At 48.8% G+C, this 26,049-nt stretch overlaps 10 protein-coding genes across 10 annotated transcripts; 5 read left to right on the forward strand and 5 right to left on the reverse strand.

Moving 5' to 3' along the window:
- Nucleotides 1-825: 825 nt before the first annotated feature.
- On the reverse strand, nt 826-3,401 carry V1508DRAFT_404910 (uncharacterized protein; the record flags this gene model as incomplete). The annotated part of the gene is made up of 3 exons (XM_066938663.1): nt 826-1,133; nt 1,190-2,284; nt 2,339-3,401. 3 exons carry the CDS (start codon nt 3,399-3,401, stop codon nt 826-828), a joined length of 2,466 nt encoding a protein of 821 aa, XP_066795105.1.
- A 1,214-nt stretch (nt 3,402-4,615) lies between these two features.
- Nucleotides 4,616-6,715, forward strand: V1508DRAFT_356274 (uncharacterized protein; the record flags this gene model as incomplete). The annotated part of the gene is made up of 3 exons (XM_066936984.1): nt 4,616-4,658; nt 4,758-4,898; nt 5,046-6,715. 3 exons carry the CDS (start codon nt 4,616-4,618, stop codon nt 6,713-6,715), a joined length of 1,854 nt encoding a protein of 617 aa, XP_066795106.1.
- A 1,394-nt stretch (nt 6,716-8,109) lies between these two features.
- Nucleotides 8,110-10,187, forward strand: V1508DRAFT_166497 (uncharacterized protein). Its single transcript, XM_066936087.1, has 3 exons — nt 8,110-8,174; nt 8,238-8,650; nt 8,743-10,187. Exons 2-3 carry the CDS (start codon nt 8,501-8,503, stop codon nt 10,153-10,155), a joined length of 1,563 nt encoding a protein of 520 aa, XP_066795107.1. The 5' UTR covers nt 8,110-8,174; nt 8,238-8,500; the 3' UTR covers nt 10,156-10,187.
- Nucleotides 10,188-10,566: 379 nt separating this feature from the next.
- V1508DRAFT_448710 (homoserine dehydrogenase-domain-containing protein) lies at nt 10,567-12,167 on the reverse strand (the record flags this gene model as incomplete). The annotated part of the gene is made up of 5 exons (XM_066942462.1): nt 10,567-10,866; nt 10,937-11,041; nt 11,097-11,395; nt 11,456-12,066; nt 12,137-12,167. The coding sequence occupies 5 exons, from the start codon at nt 12,165-12,167 to the stop codon at nt 10,794-10,796; spliced, it is 1,119 nt and encodes a 372-aa protein (XP_066795108.1). The 3' UTR covers nt 10,567-10,793.
- Nucleotides 12,168-12,379: 212 nt separating this feature from the next.
- Nucleotides 12,380-13,482, forward strand: V1508DRAFT_419533 (uncharacterized protein). Its single transcript, XM_066940612.1, has one exon. The coding sequence runs from the start codon at nt 12,403-12,405 to the stop codon at nt 13,402-13,404; it is 1,002 nt and encodes a 333-aa protein (XP_066795109.1). The 5' UTR covers nt 12,380-12,402; the 3' UTR covers nt 13,405-13,482.
- Nucleotides 13,394-15,393, reverse strand: V1508DRAFT_419535 (hydroxymethylglutaryl-coenzyme A synthase C terminal-domain-containing protein). The gene is made up of 4 exons (XM_066940613.1): nt 15,216-15,393; nt 15,026-15,128; nt 14,556-14,969; nt 13,394-14,502 (listed from the first exon to the last, which is right to left on the reverse strand). Exons 1-4 carry the CDS (start codon nt 15,270-15,272, stop codon nt 13,730-13,732), a joined length of 1,347 nt encoding a protein of 448 aa, XP_066795110.1. The 5' UTR covers nt 15,273-15,393; the 3' UTR covers nt 13,394-13,729.
- A 1,926-nt stretch (nt 15,394-17,319) lies between these two features.
- Nucleotides 17,320-17,706, forward strand: V1508DRAFT_398176 (40S ribosomal protein eS24; the record flags this gene model as incomplete). Its single annotated transcript, XM_066938196.1, has 2 exons — nt 17,320-17,593; nt 17,651-17,706. The coding sequence occupies 2 exons, from the start codon at nt 17,320-17,322 to the stop codon at nt 17,704-17,706; spliced, it is 330 nt and encodes a 109-aa protein (XP_066795111.1).
- Nucleotides 17,707-18,279: 573 nt separating this feature from the next.
- V1508DRAFT_419545 (uncharacterized protein) lies at nt 18,280-20,536 on the forward strand. The gene is made up of 5 exons (XM_066940614.1): nt 18,280-18,494; nt 18,552-18,662; nt 18,719-18,807; nt 18,859-19,803; nt 19,875-20,536. Exons 1-5 carry the CDS (start codon nt 18,470-18,472, stop codon nt 20,220-20,222), a joined length of 1,518 nt encoding a protein of 505 aa, XP_066795112.1. The 5' UTR covers nt 18,280-18,469; the 3' UTR covers nt 20,223-20,536.
- A 192-nt stretch (nt 20,537-20,728) lies between these two features.
- Nucleotides 20,729-23,536, reverse strand: V1508DRAFT_166615 (uncharacterized protein). Its single transcript, XM_066936088.1, has 3 exons — nt 23,473-23,536; nt 23,143-23,407; nt 20,729-23,072 (listed from the first exon to the last, which is right to left on the reverse strand). Exons 2-3 carry the CDS (start codon nt 23,260-23,262, stop codon nt 20,787-20,789), a joined length of 2,406 nt encoding a protein of 801 aa, XP_066795113.1. The 5' UTR covers nt 23,263-23,407; nt 23,473-23,536; the 3' UTR covers nt 20,729-20,786.
- A 1,517-nt stretch (nt 23,537-25,053) lies between these two features.
- On the reverse strand, nt 25,054-26,037 carry V1508DRAFT_166707 (ATP synthase subunit H-domain-containing protein). The gene is made up of 5 exons (XM_066936089.1): nt 25,866-26,037; nt 25,502-25,585; nt 25,400-25,447; nt 25,327-25,346; nt 25,054-25,261 (listed from the first exon to the last, which is right to left on the reverse strand). The coding sequence occupies exons 1-5, from the start codon at nt 25,874-25,876 to the stop codon at nt 25,185-25,187; spliced, it is 240 nt and encodes a 79-aa protein (XP_066795114.1). The 5' UTR covers nt 25,877-26,037; the 3' UTR covers nt 25,054-25,184.
- Between the last annotated feature and the right edge of the window lie 12 nt (nt 26,038-26,049).

Raw genomic sequence — 26,049 nt, forward strand, 5'->3', positions numbered from 1 at the left:
GGAACGCATGTGATAAAAGTACATCTATCGCGGCGGCCGCCGGGTGCTATCTCCAAATTGCGCACGCGCCCGTTCCTCGAATTAGATGTCGGCTGTCACGGAACTCAGTGTACCCCTAGAGCCTCGATTGCCAGCGTCCCCTATTCCACTCACCCTCCGATGCGTTCGCTTAAACAGAATAACAATTATTATATCCCTACGCCTACGTCATACCATTTGTTATACCATAGCGACTGCTAACTCAATATATATATATTAAACAATTCCATTGGCCCATTCACGAAAACCAAAACAAGAAACCAATTACAATATACCATTATTTCCAAACGCGCAACTAAAAACATAACCAGTACATTGGACGAAGCAATAAAAACCACATACTCCATGACATACTCCGTTTAACCTCACTATATGTATCCCACGCGTACCCAACACACACGCCGAAATGAAATAGTACATTGACCCAAAAAAAAAGACCGACAATAAAATCAATAGCAACAAAGGAAAAAAGATTCACTCATATACTCAAAGCAATATCGTAAGTCTGCGGGTCATGTCCTAATTTCCACTTGTGTTCTTCCGTTGTATGCGCCGTCAATATAATACCACCCAATTAGCTCCGAATACCAATATTGGTATGTTATATGTATCACATGTATACCGAAATCCATGACCCGTCCAATCCATAAACTAATCAAAGAAAGGATATCTTGCGGCTCAGAACAAAATCAACCATACCGTAAATGCAAATCATAAATTCAAACGCGACCGCAATAAATGCGAATGCAATCCGGTCCCAATATTGCTATTCCACCTGAACTCCAATTAACCCGGAATATATGCCTTATTCATTGCGGCAATCTCCTTACATAGCAACGCCCATTCCATGTCCCGACTATGTCGGCTCGCCCCTCGACGACAGGCCTCTTCTTCCTCCCATTTCATAAGCTCATACATGAAACGCAAGTTCGGCTGAATGATCACGTTCAGACGACGCGCGCGAACAAAGAGGTAAGCGCGTGGGAGGGACATGCGTTCGCGACGCATGACTTCCGCGATGCAAACTGTCGCTGATCGGGAGACCCCAACACGACAGTGCACGAGCGTCGGCTCATCGAGCTGGTATCCTTCGTCTGTATAATCACATTAGCAACTATATCTAAGAATTTCCGCAACCAGACCAACTCACCAATAAACGTAAGGCAATCCTCAATGCTCTTACTCAGCGAATCGATGCCGTCGTCTTGTATCTGGTCAATGTACTTCACCTTTGAAAACCCTGTTACAGACTCGAGGTCCCGTCCGCCGCATGAAACCGTGCTTTCACGACTAGAACGATCAGACTCGCTGTCCGCCATCTCGTCGGAGCTGCGTTCGCGAGCCTTCTTCTCGGCCTCGTATTCCTCATCAGAAACAGCATGCCAATCAATGACCTCGCCGATGCTCAAGATTCGCTTAATACCAAGCTGCTTCAACAGCCCGGGATTGTTCGCATGGCCAAGGTTGCCGAGATACATGTGTGGGAATATCTTCGACGGCAAGCTTCCGTCCATAAGCATGACCCACTGCGGAAGCTCCGGTGCAAAGCCGGCTTGGCAGCAATTCTCCACCGGCGACCGCAGCAGTAATCGCGTCTGCAAGTGGTTCAACAGAACAAGGTCTGCAGGGAACGTGAAAAACGCGCGACTGTACTTGACGTGCATGTCCACGTATGCTTGAGCGGCAGTCACGCCGGTCGCGTACATGAGATACGCCAAGCCAAGCAGACTTGTTTCGGTGTAGCCATCCTGGCAGAATAGCAGGACCTTCCGGTGATTGATGTTTGCGTGGCGGTATATCCACTCGCAAAAGTCGACAAATGCATCCAAGTCGCGATCAGACATGTTACCGAGCGCAAGACTCCCTGACGATGGACAATACAGATGCACGAACCGTCTGTTGTATCTGCTTTGCCCAGAACTATCAACCAGGTTTGCGTCAACCTTGGCCAGATCCTGCAGGGTCGGAATGCCTGCCTGGCTGATGCACTCCATGTAGATATCCCATTTCCCTGACTCGTCATCGATATCAATGTCGCCCTTGCCGTAATCACATACTTCATCGTCAGACGCCATGTCTCCCACGTTCCCTAAATACACGCCAGGAGTGACCTCAGACGCGGTAGACATGATGCACATCTCGCGACGTTCGTGGTAAAGAAAGTCGCGGGCATGCTCGTGACATTTCCCATTGGCCGTGACCGCAACAAGCTCCGGATACTGCTGTTCGAATACTTCAAATGGATCTGGAATCTATTAGCAAGACGTATATAAATCAGATAGCGAGACTAATGACCGACCTAGAACGATAAAGGTATTGAACTCCGGACACCCAGGCGTGATAGACCGATGATACAACTGGGCCTGGGAGATTCGCTTGGCGAGACCGAGTAATCCATCCGTAGGCTGACCTTTCTTTGAGTATACGACAATGTCGGACAGCGTCGCGATTTTAGCGACCTGAATGTCGAAGTTTCGAAGACCAACGCCACGAACAGGGTCGAGATTGAGAAAGCCCTCCTGGCCAGACGAAACGTCAGGTAAAAACTCTTTATGGGAGACAGTGCCCCGGAGCTTGCATGATCCAAGACTGCCGAGTTTGACAAGCGTGATATTACGGAACGTTGTCGGACACCCTTTCACATGCGACAATGAGGGATCGAGGAACGTCAGCTGGAGCTCGTTCTCTGGGTGCAGACCGTGCAGCCATGGGAAAACGTGCTGAGCGTGAGGAAGAGGCTGGTGCGAAGCATAGGAGAGGGCCTCTGCGAGCTGGCTGGCACGTAAGCCTCGCACTGGAGGTGATGTGCTGATCACTGGATATTGCCCAGCCGGGCTGAGGAGTGACAACGGCGGCGACAGAGGCAAACAAGCGGACAGCGAAACCGGAGACAGAGTTCGCGATGGAGACGTCCCAACGGTGACGGCAGAGGCTAATGACTTGCCCGAGATTGAATCACTGCTCGACTCGACGGCATGTGGCTGGTCGTTCAAATGCCTCTGATAGTCACGGTACTGACGATGATGATGGTGGTGCTGATGATGGTGATGATGATGCTGTTGCTGTTGCTGTTGGAATTCGAGCAAGTGCTGGAACTGAACGGTTACAGCAGGCTGCTGGCGCGGTAGTTGATCAGCCTGGATCGAGGGAGTCACAGTTTGGGAGTGTAAGGTAGTGTCGAAGTCGTGCGACGCAACCGAGAACGAGGCCATGGACATGTCAAGCGGGTCACGGTTCTCGAGCGACGACAGAGGCGGACTGGCGGGTGGAGTGACGGGTGGAGACGGGACTGGAGACCTTGCGGACGCGAGTATGGACGATGGATCCGGAGACGCAGGCCGGGGTAGAGCCAGGGCAGCCATGGCGAGATCCAAAGCGTACCGGTGAGCAGAAGTAGAGGGTTGTCGAATGGATTAACTTGACTGAAGCCAGCAGGAAAATGACGTGGAGAACAGAGAAGCTAAAGAGAAGAAGATGTAGAAGAAGCAGGAGAAAGTGACGATGGGGCAGACGAGGGAAGGAGAACGACGAAGTTGTGGGCAGCGAATGCTTGATTAGGGGGGGGCAGGCGGATCACCCACGCGCAATCGCATCGCGCGGGCGTTGCCTATTCAATATGTTGCAGGGCCGATAAAGTTTAACATGTGGCACAGACGGGGCGCGCCGCAACTCACGGCGTCGCACTGATCACTGCTTTGGATATTCGCTATATAACATATAATACCAATACTTTTTGACAGGACAACACATGTATAAATTGTGCTTTACTAATAGACGCATTTGGTACTTACAAAATGGCGACCGACTGCATTCAATGCTGGTGGGACGACAAGGTCGAGTTGACTTCATTCCAGTCGCCCGACTCGGCTGGGTTGCGTCACAGTGCGGCCACGTCCAGGGACGTCGGTGACCGACGAGTGCGTGCGGTGCCTCTAAACTCAATTGCTTCCGCACCTTATGTCTAGTGTGGTACCCCTTTGCCAGTTGGCCCCGGCAGCAGGTATGACAAGGCGCATCTGCGCAGATTTGTATAACATTACGGTTTTATCTGTACAGCCTTCTTCAATACAGTGCCACACACGGACCAGTTCTACTTCGGGGTATACGACGTTGTCCGGGCGGGATCTGATCGGTGATGAGCTCCAAAATAGCAATACTGCGGTGACACTTTACGCTAACACTATCGCCGGGCCAATCGTACAGAACCACCTCTACATATAGACCTACTCACTACCCTAGCCCCATCATGACATTAGCGGGCGGGGTCGCTCGCTGCCCGCAGCAAATAACCCCCTTGATTTCTCGACGGGTCGGCACCAGATCCCGGAAGATTGTCAATCTGATCGGTTTCCCCCGTGCCCAGTGTCAGTAAGGCAGCTGTCGCTCTGCGTTTACGATAACCCTCGATCTGTTCCGACTCAACCGATGTCGATTATCAGCCATTCCTGGAACTTGCCGTTTCCACATCAAGAGTGCTGCCTGCCTGATCCGACCGCCTGACTGCGCCGGATTGCTCAATTGCCAATTCTTGCTCGGTAATTCGCCCGAGAACCACTCTATGGTCTACGGACCTGTCATGGTGCCGGCGGCCAAGTACGGCTACAGCCAGCCTGATGCCTGTACGTTGCGCACGCCTGCTTTTATCAGTTATCATATTCTTTGCAGTTTTGGTCGAGCATTGTTCAGTCTCCAACTTGAACCCATTGCACTAACTAGAGTCATAGACAACACTCGCGCTTCGTTTTCTACTTGCTGGCGGTCTGCTTCATCGTCACTGTGTGTACCAGTAATGGAACATGGTAAGCATGCGTTGGCTGTGAATAAGAATGGCCATTACATATGCCAGCAAGAGCCATACGGTAACCAATTCTACCCGCATATGCCGCTACCATCGCATCTACAATCACAATTCTTGCAGCCGCTCAAATCAATCCAAGTCGAGGAGCCAACAAGTTACGAGCCGTATCAATCGTTAGCACAGCAGCAGCCAATGCCATTTAGACAAGAGCTGCAGCAAGAAATAGAACAGCAGTCGAGTACACCGCCAGAAACACAGTTCTCAGCTGCACAGCATATGCATATCATGCATAAGGTGGCTCAACCAAACACAACCAATCCACCATTGAGCTACTCGTCAGCGCACTCTTCAGTCGCATCGTCGCCGTTATCATCGTCCCAATCAGAATATTCGTCGCCGTTCGACATTGACTTTGACACCTTTGGGCTGCTGGACATTGCTGATGTAACCAGCATGAACAGTGATATCGCTCTGGGGATGTGCGGGACGAATATCGCCAGTATGGGAAGCGGGGACCTCGGTTTTCAGCTGACTGATGAATGTGACAATACCCTGCTGGACATGCCCGTAGATCCACTAGTGTCTTCTGCAACGCCATTTGTCTTTATAAACAGCAGCAATTTTGAGCCAGAATTTGCGCTGACATCTATTGCTTCTGCATCGGATCGACTCAAGCCACAGCATACATCCACGCTACCTGCTCTCACTCCAATAACGACTGCGCCAATATCTACAGCTACTCCCTGCCCGTCCATGATGGCTCCAGGAAGTGACGCAAGCGTGTTTCTCTTCGCCGGTGAGCACGAATCCGATCGACGTTCCTTAGAGTTCCTGCTTCACCGGACCTGTTCTTCAGACGTGTCGACAGTCATACAGTATTCCGCAACAATTGCACCCACACTCTTGTCTTCGTCGTCATCTTCGACATCGACAATGTATACACCTGTCGATGAAGCTGAAACTAGGCTGCTCCCATCAGAGGAGGCAGTTACGGCACTGACAGTGTTTGCACCAACTTCGTTTACGTCTCCGGCTAGCATGGCGACACCAGACGCCGTAACGTCGATTTTCTCGACCGAATCTCGAGTATCAGCCACAGATGAAGGATTTTGCGATTTTGAAGAGAACAAGCAATCGCGGTCCATCTTGGACGCGGTGGAAAATGAGAAGGGAAGAGCAGTACAAGAACAATTAGTTTTGCCTAATCCTACCGGTCCTCTCGATGTACTACAGCGCTCTGCAGAGCAGCGGGTTCAAGGTAGCGATGCGGCCCGGGACGAGAGTGGTCGGACGAACCCTGTGGTTTGTGAGAACGCAACGCAGCCAATTCTGATTGACGAATCACAGAGTCCGGTGAAGGGTTCGAAGTTTGCTGTCATACCCCCGACGACTAGGCCAGAGAAGGCCAAACCGATTGTTGCCCAATTTCGCCGGTGCGAGCCAGCTGACGCGAATTCTACCCGGACGAAGACACGTCGGTCTTCTTCGAGGAGGTTGCGGACACCGTCTTCGTCCATGTTGGTTGCGAACACAAACGCGGCGCGGTCAGAATCTTTTGAAGGATCTACGTCACGGTCTCCTGCGCCAAAAAGAAAAAAGTCGGCTGCGGGTTTGGATGAGCTATCCGATCTTGTTCCTGAGCCAGTCGTAAAATATGCAGCCGTGGACGGTCCAGCATCCAGTTGTTCTCAAAAGACTTGTTCATTCGCGATTGTCATCAAAGCACATGGCACCGACAACTCAAAAACTCAAAGCGATAGCCCCAGGTGTCGACTCCACTTGCGAGATCCGAATAAACGACAAAAACTCTATGCTGGTCTTGCACTCGCTGTCGGGACTCTGGCGGTCGGCCTCAGTGCCACGAAAATATTCGCTTGATATTCGTTGTGACATATATAAGACTGGTGTGTTTGTGTTTGTAGAGGATGAAATGAGTTATAATTGTATTGTCTTTTTGGAATTCTTTAGCAATCGCGGTAGCTGGATGATCCAACCAACCACAGTGAATATCGTCTTGCATGTGCAATTTTTGCTGCTGCTGATGACATCCTACACGAAGCTCCGAATTGTTAGTCTGGAATGCCGATATTAATAAGGGATACAAGACGAATTGATGATTGATGACGGCCGGTGTCGGAGTCAGTGATTTTAACCGGAATAAGGTCGTGTGAACTCTGACGTGCTATCGCTGCGGCGTCAAAATAATTGTTGGTGCTATGTGTACATATTGACCCTTCCCGGTCCGCAGGCGCGACTACAGGGTTATTGGCAGGTCGCACTTGCCTTATTCGTATATGATAAGAGTAGACGCTGCCGCGAATATTGGTCGACGAGGGAGCCAACCAAACTCATAGCAGTTCGCGTGTTGGGAGTGTTGGGAGTGTTTGGTTGATTTATAAGAGATATAGTTCAATTCAACGATGTACAACTTACGGGCTCAAGAATGAAGGCATTAATCCCGATGAATGATGCAAGTAACGGTACATGTCATTGTGCATCAGTCGACATACTAATAGCGGAGAAGAAGTCATACTCGGAGAACACACTCTGGCATTTCACTTCACATTTAGCGCCGCATTCGAGATCCGAGGGTAACAGAGTGGTATGGCAGATGCGATTACCGCACCACAACGACGATTCTGGAAAATCCGATGGCTGTTTACCAGGATGCGATTTCTGGGCAAGCTCTTCATTATTCAGAGAGAAGGCGGCAGTATGGCATGGTGTGTGGAAATTTATGAGTGACACTTCGTGGCCGGATGATCCGGTGGAAGGTCGCGGGCAAGGTGGGACGAGCCAGGCCGTTTGCCGAGTTCCGGTGACAGCCGGCCCCAAATCTGAATTCTGCCTCTGCAGGTCTACAGGCTACGTATGGCAGCTCGTAGTAGTAAGGCGGACCAATTGGGCATCTCGGATATGGTCTTTCCCCCGCAGTCATGTGTGACGCCCCCCCCCGCGTCCCCCGGAGCCTCTCCGGAGATTGTCCGTCGTGGCCGCACATCGAGTGTCATGAGCCCTTCAGCCCGGTGGTCCGTTATGCGAGTAGTCAGTGACGAATCCCGCCAAGTTTCCCGTCTGGGCATTCGGTACGAGTATATCACGTTTGTCACTGCAAGAGCACGAGCATTACTCGGGACGCGGTGTTCACGGGGGACTGCAGTTGAGTGGACGGTGCCAGCCAGTGTCGCTGTGGTGACTGCCTGTTGTTGGGCTTAATAACGCCCTAACCCTCTAGGAGGAACCTTACCCTTGTCAAGTCGTGCGCAGCAGCAAGACCGGAAATGAGCAAAGGCAGTCGGAAATTGCGCGGATGGGTACTTTCTACTCCGCGGAGCAGGTACAGCGACGACAATGAGAGATTGTGGAAGTTATATCTTAATCGATATGCCGACTCTAATAGATCATCCGTGTGGATCACCCCATAACACCAACCGGGGAGTCACGTGCGGCGCATCCGTCCCGTCCCGTCGCCGACGATTTATAGTCGGCGGGTTAACACGAACAGCAACCAGCGCGCACCTATTGCCATCGGTCCACAGCTCGCCCGCACTTCCTTCCTCCTCACCTCCTCTCCACACTCTACATTTATCGTCGCCGGTCCTGGTATCATTCTAAAGCGCGGTCGTCTCCCTCTCGTCTCCTCTCATCAATCTCGCGACCGCCATGTCTGCCATCCTCAAGTCGCGTATCCGCAACCCAAAGTTCCTCGAGAAGCTTGTTAAAGCTGAGGACCTGATCACGCTCTTCAAGTCCGGTGACCACATCGGCATGAGCGGCTTCACCGGTGTCGGTGGTCCCAAGGCTGTCCCAGTCGTATGTATCCCCTAATTCCTCTGCTTTCGGTTGTAATTTTTTGTTGGGGCGCGGATCCGCTTGTTGGCCAATTACCGCTAACAATCACCCAGGCCCTCCAGAACTACGTCGAGCAGAACAGCCTCCAGGGTAAACTTCGGTTCAATCTTTACGTCGGTGCATCCGCCCCCGACGCAATTGAGGGCAAATGGGCGGAGCTCGACATGATCCTCCGCCGTTCACCCCACCAGGTCGGCAAGCGCATCTCAAACGCTATCAATGACGGCCGCATGCTCTTCTTTGACAAGCACCTGTCCATGTGGCCCCAAGATCTCACTTACGGATATTACACTCTTAAGGAGGACAAGCCGACTCTCGACACTGTTCTCGTCGAGGCTTCAGCCATTACCGAAGATGGCGGAATTGTCCCCGGCGCGAGTGTGGGCGCCACGCCGGAGCTGATCCAGATGGCCGATAAGGTCATCATCGAGGTCAATACGAAGCTCCCCAACTTTGAGGGTCTCCACGACATCAACGTGCCCGACGCTCCCCCACACCGTAAGCCGTTCATGGTCGAGACTGTGAGTGACAAGATAGGTCTACCATATATTCCGGTTGATTTCGACAAGGTAGTTGGCATTGTCGAGTCCGAGTACATGGAAATGACCGGCCCGAACGCGCCAGAGGACGACATGTCCAAGGCGATTGCGAACCACTTGGTCGAGTTCCTCGAACACGAGGTCAAGATGGGCCGTATCCCCGAGAGCCTCCACCCTCTGCAGTCCGGAATTGGTAACATTGCGAACGCGGTCGTCGGCGGCCTTTCCGATGCTAACTTCAAGAACCTTACAGTCTGGACTGAGGTTCTCCAGGACTCCTTTCTTGACTTCTTTGACTCTGGAAACCTCGACTTCGCCACCGCGACTTCTATTCGTCTCTCGCCCGACGGATTTGACCGCTTCTTCAAAAACTGGGACACCTACAGCAAAAAGCTCGTCCTCCGCTCCCAGCAGATCTCCAACTCGCCCGAGATCATCCGCCGTCTTGGCGTCATCGCAATGAATACCCCCGTCGAAGTCGATATTTACGCGCATGCGAACTCCACAAACGTCATGGGCTCCCGAATGCTTCATGGCCTTGGTGGGTCCGCAGATTTTTTGCGCAACGCCAAGCTTTCCGTGATGCATACACCGTCTGCTCGCCCGACAAAGGTCGATCCCGTAGGCTTGTCGTGCGTTGTCCCGTTCGCGACACACATCGACCAGACCGAACACGATCTCGATGTCATCGTCACCGAACAGGGCCTGGCGGATCTCCGCGGCCTCGCACCCCGTGAACGCGCTAGAGTTATCATCGACAAGTGCGCCCATCCCGTTTACAAGCCTATCCTGACCGAATACCTCGACCGCGCCGAGAGCGAAGCGCTCAGAAAGGGATCCGGTCACGAGCCACATATTCTCAAGGACGCGTTCAAGCTGCATACTAACTTTCAGGAGAAGGGCACTATGAGAATAGAGAGCTGGTAAATTTTACATCACATCTCGTGCATTATTAAAGAACAAGTTTAGACGTGTAGGTGTTGGGTTGGATTTACCTATTTTTGCGCAAGGAATAGACGCATTTTGTATAGTGTATGAATATAGATTTGGAACTACGTGACGCCGCCTCAATAATCTGCCTTTGTCTGCTCCGAAATCTCCGGAACTCTGGCGATCGTTGCGATAACCTTAATGACGAGTGAACTCTGAATTGCGATTCCATCAACATGACACTGTGATGTAGCATCTCCGAGTATAAATTTGCCGCTGCGCACCGCATCAGAAACGATACAGTGCAGTACTCTATTGGAGTGTGGGAATGATTGTACCGGAGGACTCATGTTTTAGTCGATATCTTGTAGCCTTTGGGAAGTGGGATAGGGTATAGCGGACAAATATTCAAATGTAATGTCGCAATCCATTTTTGGACCTTGTAAGCTTCTACCGAGGTAGTTAATTCGGGCCCTAAATGTGAATAACCGATATTTGTTGCAGATTCTCGTCAGAGCTTTATTTACTATGCATAATCTAATAAGGTACGTTCACTCGCAGACAATATTATCATACACCGCGTCAAATCGCAATTCAACGCGCGTAGCTTATAATCGCGGTCGAGTGCCCGGGAGTCACGTCGCAATCCGTTCTGCGATCTTGATGACATCTGCGAGGACGCCCATGGCCGTGACTTCTGCGCCGGCGCTATAATGTGCATTGTCAGTATTGTAGTATTGAATCGTAAAAGGAAGGGGAAGAAAGAGAACGACCATACCCGGCACCTTGCACGATCAACGGATTCTTGCCGTAACGCTTCGTGTGAAACGCAATAACGTTATCCGAACCTTTCAATGATGCAAACGGATGCGACGCGTCGTACCTATCCTGCATTTAGTACTTTCATCACAGTAGTCATCACTCACAGGGCCACATACTTTTCGATACCAACTTTAACACAGCCAGAAACACCGTCACTCAAATCAACCTTGCCTACGAACCGCAAAACCTTTCCTTCAGCAGCCGCATCTCTCCGTAATTTCTCGGTCTCGGCATCGTATTCCGGTAGTTTTGCCAGAAAGTCGGAGACTTCTTCGACGGATTCGAGAGCTGTGGGGATGAGTGATTGCACGGGAAATGAGGTCGCAGACTGGACTGGAAGACCAGAGAGACGGGCTAAGATTGTCAACTTGCGTGCCACGTCAAGGCCGTTGAGATCTTCTCTTGGATCAGGTTCCTATTCGTTAGCAAGACAAACTGACGACGCAGACCAAAAGTAGACTAGGAAATCGCATACGGTATATCCCAACTCCTTCGCCTTCAAAACAACGTCGGAGAACTTCAAAGCTTCCTCCTCCCCAATAGTAGAAAACTCATTAAAAATGTACGACAAAGTGCCCGATACAATTCCCTCGATCTTCACAATTTCGTCCCCAGTCGCAACTAAATCCTTTAATGTGCTAATAACTGGCAATCCAGCACCCACTGTGGACTCATGGTACACCAATCCTCGTTTTTCCGCGCCGGTCAAGTTTGCTGATGCTTCGAAAATAGCGGTCCACAGCCCGTATTCGGAGGAAAACGCTTTTTTGTTAGGAGTTGCGATGCTGACGCCTTGCTGCAGGAGGCGGGGGTAAACGCGGGCTAATGATTCGTTGGACGTATTGTCGACCAAAATCACAGGGATCGGGGATTTCTCGAGATACGCTGCTAAATCTCCCGGTGAGAGTACTGACGAAGAGGAAGCCGCTGCTAGGTCTGAAGACCATGTTTGGAGCGGGAGCGGGGTGTATTGTTTCGAGACCAGTACCTTTGAGGAACGTGCGATTAGAATGACGTTATATGTTATTGAAGACAAACGCAGCGATTGTAGGGAGTTGATGAAGGCAGAGCCGACAAGACCAGCGCCTAGAATATGTTAATAATAGTTACAACAAAAGTGAATCTAACTGTTGCAGCCAGATATACGGATACGTACCAACAATTGCAACATTTACAGCGCGAGCCATATTTCTATTCCACTCTAATCAATTGATCGTAAATATGCCTTAATAAACGTGCACAGATGTATTCATTTCGGTGTCAATACGTATGTCTAAATTTTTAAAATGAGGAGGCCATCGCCAAAGCAAAGACCCTAACCACAAATCACGTGATTTGATTTTAGCCGTCCACTCGAGTTTGGCCGGATGTCGGTTTGCTTCAATTTGATATTTTATTATATTACTCGACGCAATCGCCAACATGAGTTCACGTACACGTTCTCGCTCACCAGATATGCGTGACCGCGACAGAGATCGAGATCGGGAGCGACACAGATACAGAGACAGAGATAGAGGGAGGGATCGGGAGGGATACTCGTCCTCGCGGCAACATAATTTCTCCCGTTACGACGACTCTTCCTCCAAAGGATACCAGGACTCGGCGTCGTCCTCGCACCGGCATCGTACTTCAAAGCATGAGCCGTCACATCGGTCGTCGGACCGAGAGAGGGATAGAGATCGAGATCGGACGAGATATACGGATAGAGATAGGGAGGTTACATCGTCGGAACGACACAGAGATGGGGCCCACGAGAATCGATCCCGAGATCGCGACAGGTATACAAGACGCGATCGTGATCGCGATGAAAGGGGTAACGTTAAAGCTCGCCCTGCCACCCGACATCTTCAGTCGCCCATAGCTGATCTCGAGCGCAATATCCTGCTCAGTGAAGACCAAGAGGCAGACCTCGGCAGACGCTCTCCGAGTGGCTCCGTCAACCCTGAAGACAATCCCGATGTTGTCGACTCCGAGGAAGAAGAGCAAAGAAAAGAACGTGAACGACGCGAACGAGACGCTCGCGCGCAAGCACTCACGCTCGAAATCATAGGCGACTTACCATACGCAGAAGTCAAGCCACCGGAAAACGTCCTCTTCGTGTGCAAACTCAACCCGATCACCGAAGACGAGGACTTACACACATTCTTCTCACAATGCGGGAAAATCCTATCGTGCGAAGTCGTGCGGGATAAAAAGACTGGAAAGTCGCTGCAATACGCCTTTATTGAGTATGAGCGGAAAAGCGATTGCGAGAACGCGTATTTAAAGATGCAGGGTGCTTTGATTGACGATTGTCGGATACACGTCGATTTTAGTCAGAGTGTGGCCAAGTTGTCGAATATGTGGCGAGACGCTACCAATCGTAAGCGGGCGCAAGAGGCGCGTGAGATGGCGCAGAAACCAAAGCGGCGGTGGAGAGATTAATTTGTAAGGTACAGTTGTATAATAGATACTATCAGGTTTTGTATAGACGAAAACTATTCGATACAGAGCAAGCCGCCCGTATACATTAATCAACACTAGTCCTAAAACTTAGCAAAGATACGCCATCGCCAAGCCCCAGATACGAATGGCAAAATGCAGAAAACACATGATAGCAAAAGAAGCAAAACGTAACAGCAAAAAAAGTCAACCGATTAATCCCAACGAAAAACAAATATACAAATCATATCACGCGCGTCTAAAAATCAATATGTAGCAAATTTGTATCAAAGGGAAAACATACACCTCGTACAGAAATAACTTTTCATTACTCCTTTATAGCATACTCGCGTCGGTACATGTTGTCAATCTTGGTAAGATAATATGTACCAGTGACAAGATTTTCTATACTTCCCTCCGGTGTATAGTCCTTTGCGAGATGAGCCTTTTCTCGGAGTTCAAGGAAGTGCTCGTAGTCTGCAGGAGACAAAGCTTTTCGCTTCTCCAGTCGCTCCAAAAAGTTGAGCTTCTCCCGTATCTCGGCGGTGTCGCCCTTGACGACGAAGCTGAAGAAACTAGAAGCAAGGCCAGAACCATACGAGAATGCAGCAACACGGGTGTTCAGTAACTTCTCGGGCTCAACGTTCGAAAGAAGAGAAACAAGACCAGAGTACACACTAGCAGTGTACATGTTGCCACACATTGTCGGACCAGTCATGGAAGGTGCCAGTCTCTCTTGAGATTTTTTCTTGGCTAGTGCCAGAAAGAACTTCTCGACATTCTTGTCGGTAAGGGACTTCTCATAGGAGATGCCTTTGATATCCTCGGGGACTTCAAAGTCCACAGTGTCGGGACTGAGGAGATAGTCGTTGTACAGCAAGCGCGCAAACGACTTCGTGACAAGCTTGCAGGTAGGCGAGTGGAAGATGGCATAGGCGAATCTGTCAATACCTGTGGGGACATGGCCATTGAGCTGCGACAGATTCTTCTTAGCGGTCTTCTTGGTGTAGGTCTGGTAGGCACTGTCTAACGCTCGGGTATAGCAGGTCAGAGAGAAGTGGCCATCAACATAAGGATACTCGCTTGTGAAGTCAGGCTTGTCTAAAAATCGTATTAGCTCATATAGCTCTTCCAGGGCGTATGTTGCGACTTACAAAAGTCGTATGCATGCTGCATGTAAGATCCTCGGACAGAGTCGAAAACAATGGGGGCGTTAGGTCCGATCAGTATAGCAACGGCGCCAGCACCACCTGTGGGTCGGGCGTTGCCCTTGGCATAGAGAGCAATATCACCAGCTACGACAATAGCGTCTCTGCCATCCCAGGCTGAAGACTCGATCCAGCTGATGGAGTTGAAAATGGCGTTGGTTCCACCATAGCAAGCGTTGACGGTATCAATGCCCTCGATATCAGTGTTGTCTCCAAAGAGCTGCATGAGTACGGACTTGACGGATTTTGACTTGTCGAGCAGGGTCTCGGTACCGACCTCGAGACGGCCGACGTTCATTGTATCAATATTGTACTTCTTGATAAGAGAGGAGAGCACTGTCAAGGCCATGGAGTAGATGTCTGTCATATGACTGTAAGCATTCAATTGTAAACACAAATGTTGGCGATGTACGCACCCTCGCGGTCATCTGGGAAAGCCATTTGGGTCTGGCCCAAGCCAATTGTGTACTTGCCAGCGGCAACACCATCATACTTCTCCAACTCAGACTGTTCGACGTACTGTAGAGTAGACACGCACGTTAGTAGCCTGCCTCGCGTGAAGGGCAAAACAAAGTCGCCGCGTTACAGTCACGCGTACTGACATACCTGGCCGGGGATGTAAATTTCGATGGCTTTGATACCAATATCGGTAGGACGTGTCATTGTGTATGCTTGTATAGAGACGGTAAGAGTCGATAAGGAATTTCGCGAGTGAAAGGGGCTCGGAGATGGACAATGGTTTGACTTATATGGGAAGAGGGACGCGGCAGGGTATCAACGGGCCCCGTCGAAATGAAGGAAAAATGCTTACAGTTTGGTAGTGGGTGTTGTTACGTGTGCGTTGAACAGAGCACCAGCGCACGGTAGAGCATGCGCTAACTCCTACTGTGTTAGGTGACAGGTATTAGCGCAAACCTTGCCACTATTAGGACTTCGTATTCGGGAGCCTCTACCCGATTTTTGTCGACGAGAATTCGATGCCAGATTAAACAGTGAGGCCGTATACACATGCGATCGCTGTCGGCTCAGAAAGACATCGCATGGTGTACTGATAAGGTTTATACCTCAAGTTAGTGGTCACGACAGAAGATATTCCAGAAGTTCGTGCTGAGAGCCACGGAGGGAGGCGCTAAGAAAGCGTATATTCCAGACTGTTGAGCCAGCAAGCTACTGACTGGCCGTATGTCTCGTCCCGGTCCTCTGCTGGCAAGGGTAAGGGTAAGGGTTAAGTGCGGCGGTGTACTGAGTACGACTACATGAGAATCGCTCACACGAGAGGCAAGACATAAATTTGGTCCTACATGGTGCTCTGTGAAAAGGATGAGATTATTAGTATATAGCAACAAGTCAAGAATCCATAATTAACCCGTCTTGGCAAGGTTATCGTCTTAGCTGTGTGGATTCAGGTGCGAGAGTCCTGCGAATTTTCTCGTACCGGTACGGCTTTAGCGCGATGTCATTCGAATCTGCCTTGACTCAGGGACTCCTACTTAAATAGTAATTTCGTCCCTATCGCACTTCCCGAACTATGGTTGCCATTAAAGGCCTGTGCTGGCAGTTGCAGCCTTTCGGTCATAGAGCAGTCTTGCCGAATACGGCGTTTGTTCTCGTTCCGATCGTCCGGCGGAAGCAAGCACTTCGTGCTCGTTCGGACAATACTCGGATCTCAGAACGTCGAATACGTAGCCAATTGTGCAGCCAGTGCATAATATTATGATATAAGTATTTCATTCCCGAGTACAGGTTGAAATCCGCATGATGATGCACGAAACATATTATAGTAAGGTAAAGCTCCGCGAAAGTGTACGTAGTACTACCTTAATATGCATGTATTCCTTGCTACGCACATGGGACCACAATAAAATCACATGTCGTACATATAATATTGTTTCTAAGTTTTAATATCAATTATAATGTCAAAAATACACCCTTTTATTAGAGGACACCACACCCCTAATTTCATCCCGGACGAGCAAAATGCCTAGATCTGCCAGATGGCAGGGAGGCACGTCTCAACGCACGCTACTCGCCTGAACTCGCATGTGTTTAAAGAGAATCTCAGGTTGTCACAGACTCCCCTCTTGACGTCTTGTCGACAAGGCGTCGCTAGCACCGGGCTGACCAGTACAAACCGGCTTCCTTGCCTAGTGTAGAAGGCAGTCGCTTTCCATAGTCGTAAAAACTCAATGGGTTAGGCGGTGCACAGCCACATTATTTTGCGGCGGTGCAATTAGGGCAAAAATGAACCCTACCAACACACTATCGTTTTCGAGTGAAGAAGCAGTCACATTCCACATTCCATGAGTGGCCCACACACGACCAACGTCCGCCAGTCCAAAGTTAAGGGAAGAGCTTCAAACATACCAATTGTGTATAGTCAGCTCGGCATCGACAGCACTCGCTCTTTCGTTCAACAAATATACATTGACAATATGGTGCGTTCAATTAAATCAAATGGAAGGACTAGGGAAATAATTTGGTGGATATTTGAATGGATATTCTTATAGTGAACAGCTGTTGTGATTGAGCATGTGCTAACTTATTGTTATATAGAGCGACTCGGTTACTATCCGCACGAGAAAGTAAGACTCAACTTCAACTTTGATAGCAATAAATTGTTAAAAGAGGTGGAAATCTGGTGATGAATTAGGATGATATGCTGATGCAGTGAATCAGGTTTCTCAGAAACGCGCTCCTCGCCCGTCGCCAGATGGTCGTCGACGTTCTACACCCCAGTCGGGCTAATGTCTCTAAGGACGAGATCCGAGACAGACTTGCGACCCTATACAAGACTGAAAAGGATTCTGTCTCCGTTTTCGGTTTCCGCACCCAATTCGGTGGTGGCAAGTCCACCGGTTTCGCGTTGATCTACGATAGCATTGATGATTTGAAGAAATTTGAGCCTGCGTACCGTCTCGTCAGAATTGGTCAGGCCACTAAGGTTGAGAAGCCCAGCAGACAGCAGAGAAAGCAGAGAAAGAACCGTAAGTGGCAGAGCATTTGCGTTCGATGTCCAATGGTAAACTAACGGTGGTTTACAGGTGACAAGAAGACTCGAGGTACAGGAAAGAAGGTTTCCAAGAGAAACAAGGACTAAAAAAAGCATTTGGTTTTGTTGTTTTTATGGTTTGTTTGAGTAGAATGTGTATTCTCAAGTAAATATTGTAATGACTAGCACTACTTCTAAACCGGGATTCGCATTTTCGCCTCCAGATTTGCAATCCATCGGAATTTATTGCAGAATATGAAATTTTGGAGACCTCTACAACCATGGTTGGTCGAGTTCAATTCAATTCCCGTTTTGCTACTAACTACGCTTGTCTATGTATTCGTACATAAGTGCGATCGCATGAGGACTTGACGGACTGCAAGCAGTCAGCAATTTCCTCCATGAAGCAATAAGAGCTGCGAATTTACTCGAGAGTAGGTCGCCATCTGCCGATCTGCTTAGTGCTCGATTACGGTCGGATAGTTCGTGTAGCAGGAGCAAAACTACTAGTAACTGCACAGGTTGACTGGCAGATGCACCTGAATCAGGGAAGACGTATTTTGCAGCCGCTCGCCTCCATTCCAACGTGCTCGGTTGCGGACTCACACCACCTCAATGTGGTAAATAACTGTAGATTGCTGCGTATGTGGTTCTGTGGCCGAACAAATTCGAGAAATGTGTAAATGGATGACAGAAGACGCGTCACCAAAGCCGCACAGCGCAAGGTGGCTGTGGCTGGTACCCGTCTAAAACGCATCGAAGGCATATACTTCGCGACCTCCCCGGCGAACGATTGTCAACAGCTCGCAAGGCACCGTCTTGTACAGGTCTCGACTTATTCCGGGATTCGCAACAGTAGCAATAACTCAAGATGCCAAACGTAGTTGCCATTGAGTGTATGAATGTTTGTTATAGTTTTTGCATGCTGGGTGCTGACGATGATGTCACTATAGTGGATCGCAGGCATGGAGACACGTTCACTTGCCTGGATGTTGTCAAGGGAAACGTACGTCTCTATTTGTCGTCTGAGGAGACTTTAGCGCATATCCAGATCAAAATGGAAGGTACGTAATGTGTGGAAGGAACTCCGTTATGTGGAAGGTTAACGCTCCCTGATCAGCTGTGTCGAAGTCGACACTGGTTGTTCCCAAGCATCGGAAAGGTCGCGATAAGCCGAGTTCTAAGAAGACCGTCAGCGAGTCACATAAGGTATCTACATTATGAATTGCTCATGCACACTGACGAGCTAATTCTTGCAAGTTATTGTACGTGACACAGATCCTGTTCCCGCCAGAGGATGTCCGCAACCTCGACTCCAAGGGCACAGGCAAAGATGGTTTCACTCTCGCCCCAGGCCAATACTATTACCCTTTTCAATTCCGGATCCCGATCAACAACAGATGCCTGCAATCATCCAGCTTCATATCAAAATTCTCCTTTTCTGAAGGCGTTGATTTTAGCAAAGATCCGCGGCAGCATATCACTACTACTCTTCCGCCGTCATTATCGGATATGGACGAAGCTACGATTAAGTATTTTTTTAAAGTCACGGTGAAGAGGGCGGCTTTCTATAAGATTAATATGCGGCAATATAATCCTTTTATTTTTCTCCCTTTTGAGCCACCTCGTCCAGTAACTACGGGTCAGCAGTTTTTCGTGCGTCGCCGACACAGATTCAATTACACACCTATCAGTGGACGTATTAGTGGTTCAGTGCAGCCACAGAAGAAGAAGAAGGGATTTTTCTCGTCACTGACAAGTACTTCTCGAAGTGTGTCGTTTCTCAGGCAAGCCGGTCCAGAGTTCTACGTCGAAGCGCGAATGCCAGATCCCCCAATTGTCGTGCCAACAGAACAAATCCCGCTCCGCTTATTCATTCGCTCCGACGAGCAATGCACAACGCCGATTTACCTCCACAGCCTCCAAATCAATCTAGTCTCGCATACGCTCGTGGCAGCACAAGAACACAACAAAGACGTTGCGTTCGCGCTCACGGTCGTCAATTTACAGAATATGAAGCTGCCGATGGGAACAATGACTAACCCTGCGCCAAACGTGTACGAGGCGGAGTTTGACAGAAATAAGTGGCCGAGCGCGTTCTTACCAAATTCGGTGCCTCCGACTTTCAAGACTTGCAATATCTCCAGAGGCTACTCGATGGAGATCTTCATGGTCATATCCCATGGCCCCACTGGCGATTCTGATGTAAGTCGTTGTTACGTTGTGTCTGATTTTATATTGAATTTTGGAGTTATAAAGAGATGCTGACGAAATAGACTGTGGCGCTCGCTTTCGATGTCAATGTATACTCGGGAATCTCACCCCCAGAACCACTCCTCCATGCTATCAAAGACGCACGTCAACAAGCCGCAGTCCCGAACCCTTACAAAATTGGCTCAGCCGCCAAGAACACCACATCAATGCCACAATCAGATGCAATCACGAGCGAGAACGGCACACACAGGCTCTCCAGGCCATCGCCCCCTCCACCAGCCGACTCATTACCGACCTACGACGAGGCGATTGCGAGTAAAGTCATGCCTGTTTCAGGACCGAGGCGGAATTTCGAGCAAAGCGCGAACTATTACGCAAATATGGATGACATAGATCGTGATGAAAAGTAACAATTGGGAGTCGGAAGCCACTATGTGTTGCTTGGAGATCGTACGATAGTGGATGTGCATCTAGAATTTATTTGTTTTTGAGAATAACGCGTTTGGATATGCCGATGATAGGGTAGAATAGATTAATTCCTTATATATATTTATGTCAAGGAACGAAGCAATATAGAAAGTCCATACAATGTTGGATACAAATGCTTTTAATACAATGCAATGCCATAGAATTACAATATATAGAATGAAAGTAAGGACGTGGTACTGTGAAACGAAAAGAAAACAAAAGACACCGTATGCATACATATACAAGAAGGGAAGCAATAATAACAAGTCCATACAAAGTTGGGTACAAATCTTTTAATGCTACGACATGCCATAGAATTTTAAAATGTAGAATGAAAATTGAATGTTGGTACCCTGAAATGAAAACCTTAGCCAACTGTACCGAAAGCAAAGAAGACAAAAACGAAAAAGAGCGGAAGACCAGCACGCAAAACAAACGTTACGCACCGATCCCATGCATATGATATTATTAATTATTACGCCATAGATATTAGATTATGTGTTTGCTCAGCCGAAAATCTGCTGACTAAGCGCGTCGTGGAGAAGGACTTCGTCTACTGGCGTGCAATACGCGGCCTCCCCACACTTTCGCGACATTCTGTTATCGCCGTTCTGCATACCGCGTAAACTTGCGTTGTAGGTGCCTAGCCCATCGATGATTGAGTTTCTGTTGCTGTCGCCTCCACCGACGATTGTCGTTGCGTTGCCGCTGAAGCAGGGCCACGAGTTCTGTGAGTCGGCTTGAGCGCGGTCTAAGTTCGTCATGCTGCGAAAACCTCTGACGCTTTGGGACGTGGAGAATGTCGGGAACGAGACGTAGTCGTCAGATGTCGACTTCTTCTTGAAGATATTCAACCAGGTCAGACTTAATCTACTTGTAACGGACGTTAAATTCTCTGCATCCATAGATGATGTCGTGGGAATTGAGCACGAGAACACCCATGAGGCTCGTTTCGTGGGTGACTGACACTCGACATATTCGGTCATTCTAGTTGACTCGGACGATTTCGTCCTGTTTGTACGATTCGGTGATGTTGTCACATCATCATCATATGTGGACCGTTGGTTGGTGGCTGACTCTTCAGACATCTCGTCAGTCTTAAACTTGGTTGACTGGTCGTCACCTTCACAGAGTGTCGGGCAACTTTCTGATAAGATGCGATGAGCCCGTGACGCAGTATTGCTAGGGTCACTAGCTGGAGTCTCAGGATTCTCAACACACACAAGTGTAGGACTAGTATTGTCACTCTGTTCAATGTTTGCTGTTTCCGAAACTCCCCAAAGTGCACTCCAAAGGCGAGCCGATATAGAGCGAATAAGTCCTTTGTTGCCAGCTAACTGGTTAGGCTGCATATCTGACGATTCAGATGAAGGGTGCGCAAGATCTTCGGACGGACTTTGCTCATCCGGCTCTTGCGATACTGGCAATGATTCAAAGTGCGTATGTGTATCTGCTTCACTCTGTTCGTGCAGTACGTGCTCAGGAATCTCATACCTCTTTATCGTATCTTTCAGTGCGTCAGACATGGTCTTTCCCCGCCCAGAAGGCGAAGAACAAATAGCACTAATGTCCGCATCGGTGTCCAATGCGCTTGTCGCGCTTGCCGGTGTCGGGCTCAGACGAGTCCCGGTCAATAGCGAAAGCGTCGACATTTTCCGATTCAGATTTGGGATCGACTTCCGACTGCGCAAAATCGGTTGTTGATGGCAGTGTGAGAATTCATCGTTTATGCTGTGCGAGGCTATAGTGGTCGTAGTGGTTGGGGAGGTAGCATACTGTTGTAGGTGAGGTGGTGGTGATAGGTAGAAGTCTTCGTCTGAGGTGAATTTGTACTTCTGTAGTTGCGATTGTGACTGCAGTGGTGAAGACGATCGAGAAGGAAGGATAGGCGTAGTTGCGGGAACAGATTCCTTGAGCGTGGCTATAGATCGTGATGCCTTTTCCACCAGCGTCTCTTCAGTACTACAGATTGGTGACTGACGATGGAGTTCTTTTTCGGAAATCTGTTCCGCCGGGAACGAAGACTGGGACGATTTTCGACGGTGGTGAGTGAGGCAGACAGGTGTAACTGGGGTTTCACAAGAGGAGACGGAGCACCGATGATAATATTCAGTCGGTGATTTAAGGGATGGAGCGCTAGGAGAAGAAGGCGCCAGCGGTAAAAGGCGTTGGTCTAGTTGAAACCTGGCGCGCACAAGACGCAAACGAGTCGGTCGCGATTTACTAGACGCGGGACTTGGGAAGGCAACTTCCTGTCCCAGCGCGCTCCCCAACGACAGTTTCAGACAAGTCGGCGACCGAATGGTTGGCGACAGTATGTTCGACGAGGACTTGCGATGAATAGGTTGGGGCGATGACCTATCTTGCCCAATATCTCGCAATACATTGACTGGACTGAGTGTTCTTGCTTTGTTGGTTTGTCGAACACGTCTGGATTGCCGTTTAGAGTCAAGTTGAATAGAAAACTGCGGACTACACTTCGCACGCCGATAGGTGCCATCAGAAGAATCATCGTCTGACTTTTCAAACTCGGAACAGAACTCATCAAGCAGGATTTCAAACCGATTGAAGCGACTACTAATACTCCCTATGCTACTAGACCTTTTGCCAGCATTTGGCCCTGCGACGTTGCCACCATTGGCTTGTAAAACATTGGGTCGAGATTCTCGAGGATCAAAGTCACAAAAATCGTCTTGGTTGTCCTCTGTCTCATCATTCTCTTCCGTCGCGATCAACAGCCGCTCAACCAAACTCTCTGAAGCAATTAAGCACGAATTGAGATCCTGTATGCGCTGAGAATGCTCTTTGTTAGCTCCAATTTCTTCGCTTAACATTGCAACTCTCAACTCTCAACACACACACCTTGAACAGCTCTCGGTTGGTTTCATTCGCAGCAATGTTTTCGGCATGCAAAAGAGAAGCCTTTTTTTCCAATACACTTATGCGCTCCAGCATTGCCCTTGTTTCGCGTTTTCGAGACATTGTGTTTCAGGTTGGTCGTTAGAGCTTCCCCCACGTCGCTCGCTCATGCCCTTGAGATCGAGAATGATTCTCCAGGGGACAACGAGGACAACTCTGTGGAGACCACAGGCTAGGACCTCAGTCGTAGAACTGAGCGTCTTGTTGACTGAACGGTGGATTGTTAGCGGGGTTACAAAACAAGCAAAATCTTTCTCAGCGGGGTGAACTTACAGTCAACGCTGTCTGCGAAGTTCCCAACGCCAACTCCGGACAGACTCAATAATGACAATGCAGATCAAAGTGGCGGCAGTCTGGTGTATTCTCGTGAGAGTGGAATCGGATTGGAGCAGAACGACCGAGACTGGACAACGAGCAACTTGAATCTGCGGATCAGCTTGTTTGTTGTCTACTTTCGGGTTCGGGAATGGACACCAGGACCATGAAGAGCCGACCGGTGCTAAATGGTGGATCAGGGTATAGATGTCAGGCTGGTTGCTGGTAGGTTATGTGTAGTTACTTTGCATGTCTGTTTGGCCATCGGCGAAGAACGAGCGGAACCGCACTACTAGAGGACCTAAATTCTATCCAAGCAAGCGCCGCAGGCCGTGGAGCTGCAGAAGCGGTGTGGGTCGGTATACCCTGCGAGCAGACTAGGACCCGTTTGGTCGGCCAGGAATGCAAGCAAATTTCGTTCGGCGGTTGGCGCGCCGAGCCTGTTTACATTTTACTATTTCCGGCAGCGCACGTGCCACGTTAAACTTTCTGTATTCCGAGTTGTCATCCTCGGGCTGCCAAAATAGTCGTCTGCTTCACATTTTAAGTCATGACAGACTCACTCACTCTCTCTGCCTGTTCTGACGGATAGCCCAGTGACGATGCTATAACAGCTGCTGGTGCCATTCAACTGATTTTACTCAAGTAGAAATTATATACAGGCATTTCGTGTTAATTTCTTCTCTCTCGGTGTGTGTAGCTCTACAGTGCGCAGTCTGCCTGTCTGAAACGTGGTGATCCGGACCCTTCCTTCTCCTCGTGCGACATGCATCAGCAAATATATCAACGCCAACTTCATAACTAAATTTGGCTTATCTAGAATATACTGGCAAAGCATGAGTGAACGTTTCGACCAACTGCAATATTCTGTTTGCTAACAGTGACGGCAATGCATGTCAGCAATTTTTCAGTCGCGTTTACATCCGTCTTAATGCTAGGCTATCGCAGTAGCCAATGTGTGTGGTCCTGCCATTTACTTACTGGTTACCCTAAAATAGCTGGAGGGTAGATAATTGGTGCCTTAGCAACGCAGCTAAGGAGGGACAGTATCTAGGTATATTTATGGTGGAGCTGCTTTACAAAGATATAACGGTGGCCATAGACGAAAAGGACAGCTGATTCATACCTCATCAGGGTCTGCAAACATGATCTCGATGTACCAGTTGGAGGCAGATATATATCATCATATGCTTGGACGATTAGGTAACGAGCGATATATGTCATTTGTGTTTTGCAAATCCTACAAGCATTACATGATAGTCATCGTTGCCACTTCGCAGTCAATATTATGTATGAGTAGTATAGCAGTCGATGCTCCTAAAACACAATACTGCGGCCATTCCTTACTAACTATGTGGAAAATATGCGAGAGACTACTCAGCAACAATCGATGTCCCAGGTGCAGCTAATTACCTATTCAAAGTAATCAGTAGAGATGTATTCTATATTGACGACATAAAAATTATTTATCATAGCAACATGCGCCATACTCAGCTAAGCTATTTTCTCTACCAACCCAAAGAATTGAAACCAAAAAAACTACACCCAACGAACCGAAGAAAAACCAAAAGACGATACTAGCATTGAATCATTATAAATATATAAAACAATCCTAAAATGACAATAAAAATGCTTCAACACACTTCTGTCGTAACAGCTTCCGCCGTACTTTACTCCATGCCGTAGCCCTCAGCGAACTCGGGGCGGAGATCGCTACGCATGGGCTGAATAAGAGGGTGAAGTTGGCCTGCATAATGTTAGTATACTTCAGGCAGTGGTCGACTGAGATATGTTTCAGTAACCGGCTCATACTCAAGTAGGTAATGGCCCACCTAGCCTATCAGTTAGCATCATTCCAACACTGTCAACTCAAAGTTATACCTACATAAGATAACACATAGCCAAGGTCAAGATAATACTACTCCTCCAGACACTATCCAATACGTTAGCTCAAATTTCGACTCGCACAAGTAATTATCAAACATACGTCTGATTGTCACCCTTAGGAGTCAAGAACCAAGTAGCCAGGGAAAGACCGACAACAACCAACAATATGTAGACAACTGCAGCACTAAATTGATCTGTTAACAATTATTCGTTCTATCTTAATTTTCATCTGCTATCAGCTTCCAACTCATTCCCGTGCCATATACAATATTCAAGTAACCGAACCTATCTTCCCAAATCGTGTCATAATACTAACTCGCAGTTTTCTTAGCTGGTCATTTGTCGTTTCGACGATTGCTCAGTTACTCATCACCCTCTTCCTCATCTTCACCACAATATCGCTGCTATCTTATCGTCCGCTTTTGCAGTCACATCAAAAGTCCCGAATTTAAATTGTCGCTTACCCGCTGGCCATTTTTAATATTCAGATACGTCTGCCTATTGCACGGTAACCAAGTTGCGGTAAAGGGTATAGAACAGAGAGCTCAAATCACGACGTCGAGTTTATTCGAGCCTTTCTGACTGCTGAGGTAGGTTGTCCAAGAAACCTCTGAGCAAAGCGCCGAAAACAAGATATAGACGCTAACG

Source organism: Lipomyces doorenjongii (genome assembly GCF_038497915.1).
Source record: "Lipomyces doorenjongii strain NRRL Y-27504 unplaced genomic scaffold V1508scaffold_33, whole genome shotgun sequence".
NCBI classification, from domain to species: domain Eukaryota; kingdom Fungi; phylum Ascomycota; class Lipomycetes; order Lipomycetales; family Lipomycetaceae; genus Lipomyces; species Lipomyces doorenjongii.